Genomic DNA, 16,247 nt, shown 5'->3' with positions numbered 1-16,247 from the left:
AAGGTCAAAGGCAAGAGACCACAATGTGTGCTTAAGCATGGGCAGCACGTGCTGCAATGAACTCGCCCAACTCGAATCGATATACTTATGCAAATAGTCCCGGCTGCCTCGAATAGTGCCATGAAGTTTCAGTTTGAAATTGCAATTCAATGATCGAGTGGATAGTTCAATTCCATGGGGCTTAAATGGCTGGCAGATTTCATTTCCTGCCAACTACTCGCGCAGATTAGGAGTACACTAAGAAATAACAAGTTACGCAGTACTAGGATTTGCAAATAATAGCAAACTGTTTAATTATTATGTAAAATAGTAAAAATAAATAATAAAAAATGTTATATAAATAATTAATTTGCTTTCCTAATTATAGATTAAAGTAAATTTTGAGATAAAAAATAAATAGAACTTGGTTATATCAAATAAAAGGATATTAAAGGAACCAAACTTGATTTATTTTAGGATATTTAAGAACAGAAGATAGGTATGTCATATTGATTCACAAGAACACATTTCCCGGCCATATTTTATAATGACCGATTTGCACAGTGCAGCCGTAGCAGCCAACTTTGTGAACGGGCGGCTGGGCATTAACTCATTAAGCGAACTGCTGGCCATCAACCCATTGAATTTGTCGACATTGATTATGGGAACACCGCAGCTGGAGTTCAATTACACGAAATTAAAGTCCCGGGCGGTTGAAAGGTTTCGCCACTTCACGTGGCCATAAATTATGCAGCCAAGTATCTGACAACCGAAGCCAAAGTCGAAGCCGAAGTCAAAGCAAACTGAGCGCGATTATCTTAATTTATGCAGGGTCGGACGATGGGGTCTGGGTCGGTTTACTTATGCGTATCCGATGGTTTGTGCAGCCCTCGAAATACATATAAATTGCAAAAACTGTCAAAGCCAAACAGTCCGAGGAGTCCGAGGAGTCCGAGCCGGCCAAAAAAGGGAATGCATTGGGCCGCTTCATGTGTGTGTTTGCTATCGTATGGGACTGACTGTACAATAACGAAATTTTTATCGCTGCCGCATTTGACATTTGAAGTATGCGCTACACAATTTATTGTTGCTCCGTTGTTTCAATAAACAAGAACCACGAGCGGGGCAACAAAAGGCGCATAAAAAGCAATCCATGGCACGGACATAGCCCGTGCGGAGCACCCGATTGGAATTTCAATTTGAGCGTTTATCTTTGGGGCAGGCAGCCGTGTGCTGCTCCTTTGACATGCAAAGACAACGGAGAAGGCGATTGAGAGGTGAGTGCCGTACGTAGCTGTTGCAAAATAGTTGCGCACGGGGAGGCTGTCAATGATTGTTTAAGATTGCTGCGCCGTAATTGTGTCGGTTGTTTGTTCCCTTTGCTATGACTGCCAGCAATCAGCTTATACATATTGCATTGCCATCCTGCAATAAAACGATTCGCACAATCACAAACCCAGCCACAGGCAGAATCGGAGCGGTGATGCGTGTCCTTCAGACGATGGCCCACTGCTTATCCCCAGCACGTGCCCACTGCACGCCGGGAATAATGGCACACAGAACACTGAAACACAGTGAAAAATAGTCACATAACTTTCAACAGGGGTGCCAAAGAACTTTAATACTTAACTTATGTAATGCACACCCCTTTAAGTCACTTTAATACACATGTACACATGTAAAATGTTGTCCCAACTGTTCTATTTCGTACTTACTTAATTACCAAGAATGACTTATAAATCCTTAAAACGTATTATTTATTGTTCTAAAATGTTTGTAGTTAAAGATCATTTGGCCTGAAACAAACTGGATTTGCACTTACATATTTACGGGTGTTAGATATTTTTTAAGTGCAATCTGTGCCTCAGCAGTTGCCACCTGCTGGTGTCCAAGTAAACCTACACACACGTGTAACCATACAGGTACACTAACACGCACAGCTGCCTGCAACGTGACGTCAATGCGAATGCGCTTCAAACTTGCTGACGATGATGCGTATACGCAATGCCGAAAGCCATCCGCCCCGTTGCCCATTTGGTGATGATTTACATAACAATGGCATTTACGGGGCGCTAAGTGTGATAATAAATTGTGCTGTCAACTTGTATTTATCTATATTGCGACCGTTTCCGATGCCAGCGGACAAAAGTTTTGTTAGGCGCCACAACAACAAGTGGCAAGTGGTGCAAAAAGAGACTCTCCTTTATTACCTTGATTCAGTCGCGTCCTTCGAGTTCATTGTCTCTCCACCGACCGCCACCGTGCGTGTGCGTGAATCCTTTTCGGGTGTTCAGCTTTTTGTGGGAGTTCATATTAAATTCGTATGACTCGCGTGTGCCGCGCAAACAAATATCTTCGAAAAAAAGGGCCAGGCCGGCACAATGCAGCACCATCTCTGGGGCATAATTTGCGTTTAATGAATTGTGCAAAAAGATTTTTATTCACTTAGCCGCACACACACATGCGACCGTAAGCGGCTTAGCGCCATTTTTGGTCTAGCAAATTGAAAAGCTGCATTACTGCGATGGCCTCTTCTTCTTTGCTCAGTCGGGATTACTTTCCGATCAATTATTTAGTCATTAGCGTTACAATAACCCACTATATACACGAGTATATATGTGACTCTGTTTGCGTGGAATTTGTTTGATCGATTAATGTGGACAAGGCAGAACTGACTAATTAAGATTAATTAGTGGATCGGAATTTTCAATTACAATTTTGGGGATTATTATTGAAGCGGGCATTAAAGCAACTTTAAGATAGGACTCTACACAACCACACACACACACACACTCACACTCACTGGCAAAGAAGGGAAAATCTGTCAGTTCATCATTTCGAGTGCAACAACAACACAAACAATGCTTAGCACCACATCAAGTTAAGATGATAGCCGTCATGACAACAACACACGCCAAACTTTTCAAGATACACAAAGAGCATGAGCCGAAAAACGAGAAAAACTGGCGGCTGTAATTTACACGCTTTTCCCGGCCCGGCCCAGCCCGCCCCCACCCCCCGCTGTCCTCCCTCAACGTCAGGCAAACGCTTTTCCTGATAGCGGACATCCTCCCCAAGCATTGCACACTATGGCATAAACGTACGCCTTTATCTGGCATCGGGATGCGTAAATGTGCGTGTGTCCCGCATTTAATGCGGTCTGCCTTGGCGATAAACTTTTGCAGCTGTCTCGGGCCAACTTCCACTTCCACCCACCACCCACCACCCACCAACCAAGCACGGCTCCCTCCCAATAACGCCCGCTTTTATTTGGCATTTTTTGGATTGCCGCCTTCCGTTTGGCTCAATCATTTTACGTCTCATAAAACATAAATAGCAATCGATTCGTGAAGGGGTCCCTCAGTCGGCAGTCTCAGTCGCAGTCTCAAGTCTCCGGATCCGACGTTCTCCATCTGACACGGTCATTGTTTCGTCGGCGACAATTTGAATTACCCGTGGCAGAGATAATGCCAAAGTGGCAGGTCTGCCCCTCGATGCTGGCATACTCTTTCTAGTTTGCTTGAAATTAAAACATTTATAGGACCACCAATAGCGATGAATTGCTCTCTGTTTACATTGGAAGGCAAACAAATGTCTGGGAATTCATCTGCATCTCGTTCAAATTTTAAGAATTGTTGAACTTAAATGTTTACCAAAAGCGTTCTCAGTGCTTTGTGTTGGCGAAATTTTCAAGAAATTGTATTATATATATTCCCTACAGTATGCTGGAAATAAAATTTAGCTGCTCTTGGCTTAAGTTTATTTATAATTTATGGGATGTTAATTTTTTTTAATACATAGAAAACTTAAATTTTTTCATAAGCAATCAACTTTTAAATATGGTTTAGTGAGATTGGAGATAATTAATGTAATATAATAATGTTAAATACCAATAAATATATATAATAATGTTATAAAAATATTAGTGCACTTTTTGCCTGAATAAACACTTTCCTTTCCAACAGAAACACCTGCCTAATGTATCCTCACCGAGGACATAGGACATTCAAGGTTGCCGTATGCCCAACGATTCCACGTTTTTGTTGCTGCTTTTGTCATTATTGTTGTGTTTGCTGGTTGCTCTCGAGGGCAACATTTGGCGGTTACTTTGCCGCGGGCGGCTAAAGTCTATAATGCAGCATTATTTTATGTCGAGCCAAGCAATTTATTGAATTTTCTTCTCCTACGTTAAGCTTTTTTGTTTTTTGTTTTTCGTTAGGACTTTTTCTCCTTTTTTTTGGGGCAAATGTGTCGAAGTATTTTATGGGTGTTTTGGGCGAATATCAATAAATTTTTAATATGATAAAGTGAGTCAAATGATGATTGAAATCGAGCTTCGAATTCACATTGCTTATCCAGATCAGGTTTTTGCGGGACAAGCTCTGTTCATTTTGCAGTACTTTCAGTGCACAAATTGAATTCAGTGCTCGGTTGCCTCTTTGCTTTTCTTCTGGCCTTTGTGTCACTCCATCCTCGTCCTCAGAGTCCTTTTTTGTCGCTCTCTGCCATCTGCCATTTGCGATTTGCCATTTGCATGGGTAGTGAAAGCGATAAGAAAATTGCAATTCCCACTGCACCGACACATGTGACAAAAGGGCGTGGGAAAAGTGGGCGTGGGGTGGGCTAAGCAGCTTAGCAATGGCCAAGCAAAAAAAAAATCGCCAAATTCAATTGACGTTGTCCCAATGAAATCAAAGGCAAATCAATGCCAAACGCCAACAAATTCTGGGTGAGTTTAGCATGCAAATTTAAACGAAATATTTAGCCAGCACCAGACAATGAATTATCCCTGATATCGGGGGCTAATTTGTATTTTTAAGGGGTAACTTTGGAGTAAGTCGCGTTGGGCGTTTCTGTCATACAAGTTTAATTGGCTAAAATTCAGGTTTATCTTCTCCGCTGCCTCACTCACTCATACGCACACACATTTAATGACTACACCGTTGGCAATAATTTATAATACTAATTAAAATTTCGAACACGCATACAGGTAGACTCAAAAGCACACGCATAAATAATCACTGGAGAATGGAGATGCGCCGCCGGCATTGAAAATTTTCATTTGCATGCAGACAACAATCTCACGCACACAACCTCCGATTCGCATGAAATTGCGCTTCTCTGTATGGGTGTGTGACGGTGTGGGCAACCTTTATCAATCAAATGTTAATTAAGTTTCAACTCAGGCAACCGAACAAATGCCAAACGAACTAACAAACCAACTTTTTCACTGAGGCTTTTCCACAGGAGCCGCCGTCGACGACGACGTTTATGTTAAAAAATTAAATTGGTTTACTTTTAGGGGTTAGGAGGTTGAAGAGGGGCCGTCATGGCGTATGCGTTATAACTTGCCGCTCCTTTCCTCTTCTGATGAGCTATCACGCATACGACCCGGCAGCCGGAATATAAAATGCAAACGTAATGCGCTCATCAAACAGAATTACCCAACTGATGCTCCATCTAAAAGAGAAAAAAAAACTAAATACGGAATAAAGGGAAAATATATATTCGTAACCGGAAATGTAAGTGTTCGCCCCACTCTTTTCGTGATATTGTCTGACTTGTTTGTAATGGTTTATTGGTTAACATGCGCACAGATTGATGAGTGGCCAAATTGTACACAGCCGCAAATTGTGGCAATTTCGGTTACTGTCAACGCTACAAGCGCACACACACACACATACGCCGTCGCACACCCGCACTCACACTAGCAGAACGAAACTCACACACGTACAACTGGAGGGGCGTAAGCATGTGGCAGATGTGCAGGCACGTTTTTATATTGCAGCCGGCAGAAAAGAGCTTGTTTGCATGCCAACAAGGAGTGGCAACCAAAACAGAGTCAGAATCAGAATCAGGAACAGAAACAGAAACAAAAGCAGAAGAAGCAGAAGCAGAAACAGGAGCGAAGGTTGCAGCAGAGGCATCAGACTCCGTTGCGGTTGGGGCATTCCAGGAAGTTGTCCTGGCTAGCCGGATTCCGCCCAGACCTTGGCCAGCTGCATGCCATGCCAGAGTTTCAAGCATTTGCACATTTTTCGAAAATTTCAAGAAAAACACTCACATTTCTGAGGTTTTTAACGTTTGTGAAAGCGCTGTTGTACAAAGCAAGCTGACCATAATTTAATTAATTCAACAGGGATTTAAAAAATAAACACATAAAAGCTAACGATATTGAAACTTTCTAAGTTTCAAAGTTTTTCTAAAGGGTGGAACGCGTCACTTGACCTTAGTTTGTTACATAGTTGCACAAATATTGCAATACAAAGCCCTTTTATCTCATTATTTACCTACATATACCGCACTTACATAATAAGATTTGCTTCAATTGACTATGAACTTGTGCCGATATTAGTGTTTTGAAAACTCGTCTGGGGTGCTACCAGAAAAGTTTTCATATCAATGTCAAGGTACCACTACCATTGTGATTAAATTGTAAAACAATTCTAAGTAATTTTCCTAGTACTTTTAAATCTCAAGAGGTTGTGGATTGTGGGTAGGTGCGATTGACAGGCACCAAAGGAACGAACTTTATACATAACTTAAAGGATTTGCCTATTATTATTTCACAGTAAAGTTTCAAAGACTGTTGCAGCCAAGGTCGAACGGCATTCGATTGCCGCCCCTGACCTCCCCTTGCTGCATGCAACACCGCTCCTCGATTGTGTCACACAGGGCGGATGCTTGACGTGCAACGGTAACTGCAATTTGATAAAGCGAAGTGACAAGTGCAGCAGACCAAAAGGTCAACCCCACGTCTTCCACCGCACATCCCACCCTTCCCACTCTTAACCATTTGCAACTGACAGAAGTCTGCGGAACGGTGACGGGCGAGGTCAGGTAGGGATGTGGCAAAGAAATCACCTGGCATGTGAAGCGAGCATCAGCAACAGTAATCCCCAATGATAGGGCGTGACGTTGTCACACTTATGAGAGACACTGAGCAAAAACACGCGTGTTGCGCTATTTATTCGAGCTCATCTGGCGAGCAGCAGCTCAATGTCATCGGCCAGGGCAACTGGATCCAGCTCGGCGCCATATCTCTTGTGCAAATTCCCCTTCCGATCCACCAGAAACTTGACGAAATTCCACTCGATATCTGGCTGGTAGTGAGTCAGGAGCTTGTAGAGTGGCTCTGCCTGAGGTCCTTTCACATCTATCTTGGCAAAGATGTGTCCTATATTGGCTCCTTCCTTGCGAAGGTGATCCAGCATCTCCTGGCCGTCGGACTCGGGCATCTGGCCGCCAAATTGATTGCACGGGAAGTTAAGAATACTCAATCCACGCTCCTCATATGCCTCCAATAAGTATTTGAGACCATCATACTGAGAGGAAGTCAGTCCACATCTGAAGTCAAGAATAAAAGAAACAACTAAATCTACAAATTATAATTGACACATTACCCTGAAAGTCTTGCTTTATGGGGGGTGTTTAATTCTTTATTGCATTGAACTCATCATAAAGAACTAATCATACCGGTACAAAATCTTCCTTATCGAATGATAGTGCTTACCTAATTTCCTAATAGTAATATTTTGTAATTTTTTAGAGCACAGTTTTAACATAAGAAAGACACAAAAAAAGCGAGACTAAGTCAATTTTTTTTTTAAATCTTATATGCTTTTACATAGGACGTCGATATTTTTTGGGCTTTCTAGATAACATATCACTGAACAGTTAAACAACAATTGAGCAATTAAATGTTTTATTTACAGATTTTTGAGATTTTAATTTTAACGTTTAAAGGTAACAGCTTTTTTTTCAATTAAATTCAAGGAATAACAGTTTGTTGAAAAAAACTTTAATTATTTTACTTTTTTAATAAAAGTTATCATAAGACCTAATATTAAAATTGAAAAATAAAATTGAATAATAACAAAGAGGCCGAAATCTTTCTTAAAAAAAATGATTGCGACTGGGTACCGCCCCAACGAAAACGCATTTTTACCTGGAAGCAATGTTAACGATGAGCATGACCTTGCCAGCGAAGCTTTGGAGTTGCACGGGTTTTCCAAAAGTATCTCGAACCACCAGCGAGTGGACTGTTGAGAGCCATCGCATGTGCGTCAGATCCTGTTGCAATCTGCTACGTGTATGTAGTACTGTAGCAAGGGCCACTGCGGCCATGAGGCCATGAAGCACAAACTCCTTGTTAAGCATCGTGCATAGTACTACACTAACTGAATTTGGGATTCCAAACTAAAGCTGAGGAATCTCTGATCACGAAAATCGATTCGACAGGCTAATTGTGCGTGAAGCGACTGTTAAAAATCGCATTTAAATGTACGGCTCTTTCGCTTCGGTCCAGGCATATGCCAAAAATGAAAAAGGGCCAGCCAAAATTGAATTTGGACAAAACGGGCGAATGTTGCATGTGCTGACCCACGAAGCGAGTTGCACGTTAACTTAATTTTAAACTTTTTTTGGCCTCCGCCTGCCGCACGAAATGGGAGCACACCAAACACACACACAGGCACACTGAAAACAACAAAAAGTTGAACAATCGTAACGAAATAATTGAATTTTCATTTCCGTTTTATGTGTTTACTTCCGCTTCATGGCCGCGGCACCATTTTCCCCGACTTTTCACCGACTTTTCCCGTCTTTTTCCCTTTCCAATGTCCACGTGTGTGTGCGGGCTGGATGATTTCGGCCTATTTGTATACAAAAGGCAGTCAATTTCTGCCAGCTTGGCCAAACTTTTTAAGTCAATTGTCAAAAAGTTTTTAACATCTTTTCTCCTGCCTCGCCCCCTTATGTGTATTGCCCTGTTTCTGTTTCATTTTCGCTGCCAAATTGAAATATAATTCGGTGAAGTTGCGCCTCTTTTCGGTTCGGCTTTTCCACTTAGACGACATTTGGACGTGGGCCATAAATCAATGGCAGCCGAAAGGCGTTCGACTGAAATTGATTTGCAATTTGGGGCGTGGGCGTTACTCCTTTAGTCGTCTGTTAAACGTGTTCAGTAAAACCTGTCCGAAGTGCCAGTGCATTTTATAGTTTGAGTGCAAATCACATTTGCAAGTCTCTTGCAGGTCGGGGTATGTGGATATTTTTAGAGCCAAAATATTAAAGCAGAATAAGACAGTTAAAGTGTCACAATCTACGAAATGCAAAGAGACACGGTAAAGGGTCACCTGCTTCGAAAAGTAGAATGTTTCAAATATTTTAAGGATAGAAATAAAAGGAGACATAAATATACGAATTTTGATTTTAATTCGAAAATGGTTTAATAAAAATTACCATTTTTAGAGAAGTTCAATAAGAAATACTTGAATTAAAGGTGATATTTGAAAAAGAACATGAAAATAACAATGACAACTCTTTGTTATATCAAAATATAAATCTTTTATAAAATTTGTCAATTTTAAAATTGTAAGCCACATAAAGAATCCAATAGTATTTGAAAATTTATTCAAGGCTTAATACTTGTTTAATCAACGAGTAAAATTTTTATAAAAAATAATTGTTTAGCTTGTAAGTAAAATAATTTATTTTTTAAAATGACTAAATTTGTTATTAATCATTTATGTAGCTTGTAAGTAATATAATATATTTTTAAAATAGATTTTCCTGGGTGTCCAAAATAAGTTTTTGTAACAAATAAATTTTGGTTTGGAATTCGAAGAACTAACTAAACAGCTAAAATTGTGATTACTATAAAATCAGTGTAAGAGCGATCTTATAAAAGACGTCTACATTTGTTGAGTTAACATTTCAAACTGTTTTTATTTCATGAAGTTTCTTAACAAGTAACATTGGTGTGATTCGTTTTCTATTCATATTCATATCTATGGCCTACGCAGAGACCGCATCTGATTTGCCCTGGGCGGGAGAGAAACATTTCAAGTGATTATATTTGGAGGCTCAAGTGGCCTGCACTTACAGATTACAAGTGTACAAGTGATTACAACTGTTCCCTCGCATGGTTTAGGTAGCAGATCGTAGATTATGGCTCTGGATCGATTTACAATGTGACATCCACGAGCATAAAATCATAAAATCATCATAAAATCTTATAGTTGGGATTATTGTCTTATTTCTAATAACCCACGGAGTGGCTTGTTTGTCCCTAAATTGGGAAAATATTCTTAAGTGCGATAAGGGAGATCACAAATACCCTGATTGCACTTATACTCAAAGACATTCTGTGACCGTTCCGCCGGAGGTCATTTTACATTTTATGTGTGTATATTTTGTTTTACACAAGTGGCTGCTATACTTATATTTAGACGTGTTCATGTTTGAACAATCAGCATAGACTAATTGAAACCCGCTCAATAGTAATAAACAGCGATTATGTTAAGAGACGTCTGCCAAGCTCGGATTCCAGAGTAATCTTGGGATGATCCACTATAGCGGTTTGCATATTTAATGCACTTGGCATAAACTTAATAAACTTTGCCACCAGTTTCAGGTTATAAACCCGGCGCACTAAACTCGTAAACATGGAAATGCATTAAATTCAGCGAACCACAACTCGTTGTTTTATGACCAGCTCCATGAACTTGCCACTCCCCCACCTCCCATTTCCATATGGTTTTGTCTAAGCGTCTGCCATTATTTCCAGCTTTTGTTGCACCATTTTTTACCATTAACAGTAGCCATAAAACTAGCGTTTCCACCAATAAAAGTTTTGACATGTGGGGGCAGATTTTTTTACCATCTGGCCAGGATAGGTGTAACCTTCCACCTTGACACCGGGGATTTCCCATTTGGATGCTGCTGCTGGCTTCTGCTTCTGCATCTCCACTTGCCACTTGCCATTTGCCAAGCTGCCACTCTGCCCCTCGCTACTTGCGACTGCTACTTGCCACTTGCGCATTTAATTAAGTTTACGCCGCGCTGCACACGCAAAAGGATGGGGGACGTTATTAATTAAATTCCTTTATACACAGGTTAAGCCAACTCTCCCTCCCCCTGCCCCTTCCCAGCCGCCCTTCTTTGTGTGTCAACAATTGGAATATTAACGAGGCAACTAATGAAAGTTTACAAAGTCAGTTGTCGGCTAAGAAGGGACTTCCACCGAAACAAATCGAAAGGGAAACATTTAATAAGAGTCGCTGTCTCTGATTCCGGCCAAGATCAAAGCCGAGTCGAGGCAGTAGAAGCCACTGCTAGAGCCGTCTCTCGCTCCACTTGACCCACCCGGCGTATGCGTGATTTTCATGCCCAATTATAGTGGATCGCCTTGGGAGCCGAGTGTCTGCGTGTAAATCCCACCGAGATGATGCACTCCGGCGAAGGGTTTTGGACCCCTAATCAGCCACGACCTTAACCCATGGCACACACACGCAGACATCAAAGCAAAAACACGCACACCCACTCAAGCCAAACAATACAGGCACATACATATGCAAACGGGATATGAGTATTAACTGAACGTATTTAAGCCGCTTGTCGAACGCGCGCAAATCCAGTAGGGGAAAATCGACTTTTATTCAATACTCTCGAAAAATCAACTTGGCAGATAATAAAAAAAAAAAGGGCGAAACAATGGAAAGAGGGAGGTGGCGGGGGCGGGCATTATGCGAGTATAAATGTGCAAATCCCCAATGCAGCAACAGCTGCTGCTCCCCTCTCCCCCAGACTGCATTCGCTTGGCATTTACATTTAAGCTGATAAGCAAAAGTGCCTTCTCCTCAGGGCCCTCAATTTTCCGCCCTCCCCATACGTCCGTACCCTTCAAAATGCCGCTTCCACCTGAGCGTTAAGTCGCCTTGAAGGGCGCACATATCGAAGACACGAAGACGGCGAAAAGAATTGTTTGTTGAAAATGTCGCAAGTTTATGAAATCGCGTGAGTTGGCAGCCAGGAATTTACATTTGACGCACGCACTTTACATTATTAATGCCTGAACCCGAAGGCGGCTGGGGAAAGTACAAGTTTTAGTCTAAGGATATGCGACTAGAATATTAATACCTCTTTTAGGTTAAAAAAAAAAACGAATTGTTGTACAAAATGTTTATTTGCATTAAGCATGTTTACACATAAAATCAGGGAAGTAATTATTATAATCCTTCTTGTTTTCTTTCTTAAAAAAAATTAAAAGCCCAAATGTAATTTTTAATTGCAAAGCAAACAGTGTTTTTAAACTATGATTACAACTTTGAAATTGTTTCAAGAAAAGTTTCACCCTTTGAAAAATAAATATCTTTTAAATAAAATACGACATTCGGCCTATTATTTACATTTAAAATTAATTTTTTAATATGTGAGGGGATCCGTAGTTTTTGCCAATTTGGACATGAGTTCAATATCCTCACACATTCCACTGCAAGAGGGTATAATAATAAGACGGAGTAAATGGGTATTCCTGAGTGTGTGCGCGTGGCAGGGCATGAGTGTTTTGGAAAATGCTTCTGCCATTTCGCAAATGTATCGCATTTCCGTTTGGGTGTTTGGATTTTTACGCTTCGCTAAGAATTTTCCAATTTTTGCTGCTAATATTTATTAATCAAGTAATAGCCACTAACACACACACATGCACTGACTATACAAACACTTGAGTGCGGCTGTGTGTGAGTGTGAGGGCGCTTGATTTTTGCCCGAAAAATTGATTGGAAATTTATAAGCTAAACTTTTTCCACTGTTTGCTTTTGTTTGCGGCTCACGAAACAAACTTTTTTTGTGTGTGCGCGGTTTTTTTGTTGCTGCCATTTGCAGCACTTGAAAAGGTCGCCACAGCTGGGAGTGTGTGTGGGCGGCGTATGAAAAATCCCATCACAAAAATATTGAAATTCGATTTTTTGTAGCTCTCAGTAACCTTTTACCAGCTCCCCAGCTGTCTGTCAAAGCCTCGCCATGAGGCAAGCAGCATTTCGAATCATTTTCAGTACAAACTTTGTGTCGAGCACACGTAGAACCCACTCCAATCAAATAAAGTAAGTTCGAATTGCAACTATTTCGATTTCTGTGGCAAAAAAGTGGAAAAACTATTCAATCTAAAATAATTGTGGTCAATTTTCGGATAACCTTTTCAACTTGCCTGTCTCCCGCAGCGCAGCCCATCGAGCACTACAAAATGAACTTTCTGCTGATCTTTGGGTGTAAGTATGGGATGTTTGGCGCGTCTGCCTATTTTAGTACTCGGAATTTATTGCTAACAATGTGTATATGGTTTAGGTGCCCTCATGATGATGATGCAACTGCAGTTTGGTCACTGCCTGCGCATGAAGCGCTCTCAGGGTGATGCTGCAAGTGATAACAATGGGAACTCTAGCTCGGGACCCGATGCCACCGTGGTCTTGGCTCCGACCAATGACTCTGTTACCAGTGCTTGCCTCACTTTAACCACATCTTCGAAGCAGAAGATTACAGCTGGACCGAAGCAGACTACCGAGCTTCAAGGAAAAACCACGAAGGCTACCACATCTTCAGCACTGACTGCTGCGGCTTCCACATCCACATCCTCGCCCTCGGATGCCGGCAAAATGCAGCAGGTGGAGGATCCGATGGGGCTGCACCGCCCCAAGCGGCGTTTGGGTGGCCTGCTGGAGGAGGGCCTGCAGCCGCGCCAGTTGCACCACAAGCGTCGCCAACCGTGGGATGCAGTGGCGACCACTTTACAGCCACCGATGCCACCCATTCAACCCATGCCACCCAGCCCCTATGTGTACTACAACAAGCTGGTCTCGCCCGACGGCAAGCACGAGGTGAAGGAGTTCGAGCTGCTGGCACCCAACATGGTGATTGAGAGTGTGCAGCAGGAGCTTAACTACGGGCCGGAAGTGCTGCCACCGGAATTGGCCGGAGTGCTGCTGCTGAATGCAGCCGAGAACGCTCAGCAGCACGCTGTCCATAATTCAGCGCCACTGAAGCAGCAGCAGCAGCACCACCACAAGCACAAATCCTCGCCGGCTTTGCCACCGATGCTCTACATGCTGCAGCAGCTGCTGCAGCCCCCTTTCGAGGGCAGTGTGCTGGTGGAGTCGCCAAGGGAACCGCAGCATCGCGTCAGCTCGCCGCTCTATCAATTCCTCGATGGCGCCATGGATCTGGCTTTGCGCAGCAATCCCGATGTCATCGAGCACCTTCTGGGGGATCACCTGGAGCTGGAGCAGGAAAGGGACAAGCTGAAGAGCGGCAAGGACAAGACTGGTCCCAAGAAGGTCAAGAAGGATAAGGAGAAGGAGAAGGCAGATCCCTTCCCTCCCAAGGAGGAACTCGTGGTCAGCTGTCCCATCCACCACGAACACCATGCCAATCGGAACGGGGAAATGGTCGATGACGATGTGGTCTTGGTCAACGAGTGTCATCTGGTCTAGATCTAGCCGGGATAATACACAGGACAGGGGACACTTGGACATTCGGTTTCTTAAAAATTGTAGGTTTCTTCGTTTTCTCCCATTTTTTCTTTGCCATCTGCTCCGACAGGCAAGTCGGCCTTAAATTATTTACATATTTTAGTGTTGCTGTTTAAAAGGTTTTAAGGCCGACCTTATTGAAAAACACAGGGACAATAAAAACTAATTACACAATCTTAGTGCACGGAGTAAGTCTTTGTGGGTTAGGTTAGTTAGGTTTTTACTAACTATTCGATGCTTAAAAGGGGCCAACATCCGTTTCAGAAATAAAAGAACATAAAACAAATGTAAAATCATTTTAATTGAATACAAAAAGTGCATACAAATAAAATTTGATCTGAAATGAAATTTAGTTTCGATTTGTTTCCTTCTCTTTTCTCTTGTGCATGTACAATCTAAATTAAATTTTCCCATATGTCTATTATTTGTTTACTGCCAAAAAATGTGGTCAAATTTTCAGACATTTTATAATTTTCCTTTTTATTTCGCCAAGAGCTGTTTCGAATTGAACCGACCCATCGAAAAAATAGAGAAAATGTCTGCATCGCCCGAATGTTGAAAATGAAAACTTTATTCACAGATGCAGTTAAAGCAACTTCAGATGCATGCTTTCAAAAAAACCAAAAAATAACCTTGATTGAAAAAGGGAAGCTCGAAGGATGCATAAAAATCCTTCGGGAATGCCATTATCACGCAGATTGGCCATTGTTGCTCCCCAACAAATATCAAACTTTCGCTCCAATCGACACCCACTCCCCTGGGTTGCATTTTCCTTGAAGTTTGCCTTCGTTTTCATTAACAAAATCGATTTCATACCTTGAAATGTCCCGAGGAAAGGGTGCTGTCCGGGTGGGGGGTAAAATTGATATGCCGAGTGCGACAGTGCAGCCATACGAGCAAACAAATCTAACATACAAGCCCTTGACTGCGAATGAGAATTAAAATGAGGATGTGGATGGCAAAAGTTTTGCCGGCTGCTGTTACTGCTGCTATTGCGAATTGCTAAATGCTGCTAATTTCGTATACAATAAAACTAATGTAAATTGCCACTTGACGTTCACTGGGCGTGAAAGTTTGTGCCAGAGTATGTGCGAGAGTGCCGTGGGTACTGTGTGTGTGTGTGGTGTGTGCAACACATAGACATTAAATGGGGCACATAATGTGCTGGGAGTCAGGAATAAAGAGCAAGGAGTCAGGAGACCAGGGATGACAGCCCAATGCCAAAGCGAGTGTCATGGGTGCCTGGCCATCAGCATAAATACAAATTTGCTCCACAAATCCATGTATATAATCTATATAAACTGCACTAGAGTGCCAGTACATCTACATGTGCGAAGCGGAAAAGTGCAACGCAGCATTCGTAAAATTGCGTAGCTCCTTCGACTTCAAGATGCATTAAAAAAAACTTCTACAATTTTGTTTTATCAAAAAACATTTTGAACGAAATAAATAAAAGTAGTTTTAATTAACAAAATGACAAATAACACTCTCATCGTAATGACGTCCCCGATTTGAAAAATTATAATTTGCAAAAATTAAATTTCTGCTTGTTTTCAAACCTAAATAGAACAACGGCAAATTTTGGTTTTCGAAATTCTTAAGCAGCATCAAACTATTTTAGGATATTTTAACGATGACTTTAACGAAAGAACGACGTACCTCTACGTATTATTGGACTCGGCCTAAAAGAATGCTTTTCAAATAATTTGTTGTTATTCGAACAAATAATTTAAAAATTTAGACTATGGCTCAGAAGAAAATTGTTTGTATTACACAATACAATTTCTTCATTTTTTTAGACCAAAGAGTTTTTAATACGTTGAAGTACAAAGAAGAATGGTATTTAATCATTGAATGGTTGAGCTACTTAAGCCATATATACAAGATTTCGCTTTCGCAATAATAAATTGCAAAAATGCTATCGAATATGAAAATTCATTTCGTAAATGTGAAACAACCGAA

The 16,247-nt window shown here is 41.5% G+C and overlaps 2 protein-coding genes across 3 annotated transcripts; one reads left to right on the top strand and one right to left on the bottom strand.

Moving 5' to 3' along the window:
- Positions 1-6,916: 6,916 nt before the first annotated feature.
- LOC108150385 (glutathione peroxidase homolog BsaA) lies at positions 6,917-8,139 on the bottom strand. Its single transcript, XM_017278524.1, has 2 exons — positions 7,928-8,139; positions 6,917-7,326 (listed from the first exon to the last, which is right to left on the bottom strand). Exons 1-2 carry the CDS (start codon positions 8,137-8,139, stop codon positions 6,957-6,959), a joined length of 582 nt encoding a protein of 193 aa, XP_017134013.1. The 3' UTR covers positions 6,917-6,956.
- Positions 8,140-12,783: 4,644 nt separating this feature from the next.
- Positions 12,784-14,464, top strand: LOC108150384. 2 transcript variants are annotated; one of them, XM_017278522.2, is made up of 3 exons: positions 12,784-12,863; positions 12,981-13,028; positions 13,105-14,464. In XM_017278522.2, the coding sequence occupies exons 2-3, from the start codon at positions 13,004-13,006 to the stop codon at positions 14,244-14,246; spliced, it is 1,167 nt and encodes a 388-aa protein (XP_017134011.1). In that variant the 5' UTR covers positions 12,784-12,863; positions 12,981-13,003; the 3' UTR covers positions 14,247-14,464. The 2 variants fall into 2 exon arrangements, with proteins under 2 accessions (XP_017134011.1, XP_017134012.1); XM_017278523.2 differs by having other exon boundaries at positions 12,822-12,863; positions 12,986-13,028.
- The last annotated feature ends 1,783 nt before the right edge of the window (positions 14,465-16,247 follow it).

This window comes from Drosophila elegans, unplaced genomic scaffold, assembly GCF_018152505.1.
Source record: "Drosophila elegans isolate 14027-0461.03 unplaced genomic scaffold, ASM1815250v1 contig_133, whole genome shotgun sequence".
NCBI classification, from domain to species: Eukaryota; Metazoa; Arthropoda; class Insecta; order Diptera; family Drosophilidae; genus Drosophila; species Drosophila elegans.
This window is presented reverse-complemented; position numbering and strand designations above follow the sequence as displayed.

What these genes read in the sequence shown, in the direction of transcription:
- LOC108150385 (XM_017278524.1), bottom strand. Translation starts at nt 8,139, where the DNA reads ATGCTTAACAAGGAGTTTGTGCTTCATGGCCTCATGGCCGCAGTGGCC. An exon ending in ATCGTTAACATTGCTTCCAG is followed by an intron (nt 7,327 to 7,927) that starts GTAAAAATGCGT and finishes TCTTGACTTCAG; the next exon opens with ATGTGGACTGACTTCCTCTC.
- LOC108150384 (XM_017278522.2), top strand. Translation starts at nt 13,004, where the DNA reads ATGAACTTTCTGCTGATCTTTGGGT. An exon ending in CTTTCTGCTGATCTTTGGGT is followed by an intron (nt 13,029 to 13,104) that starts GTAAGTATGGGA and finishes TATATGGTTTAG; the next exon opens with GTGCCCTCATGATGATGATG.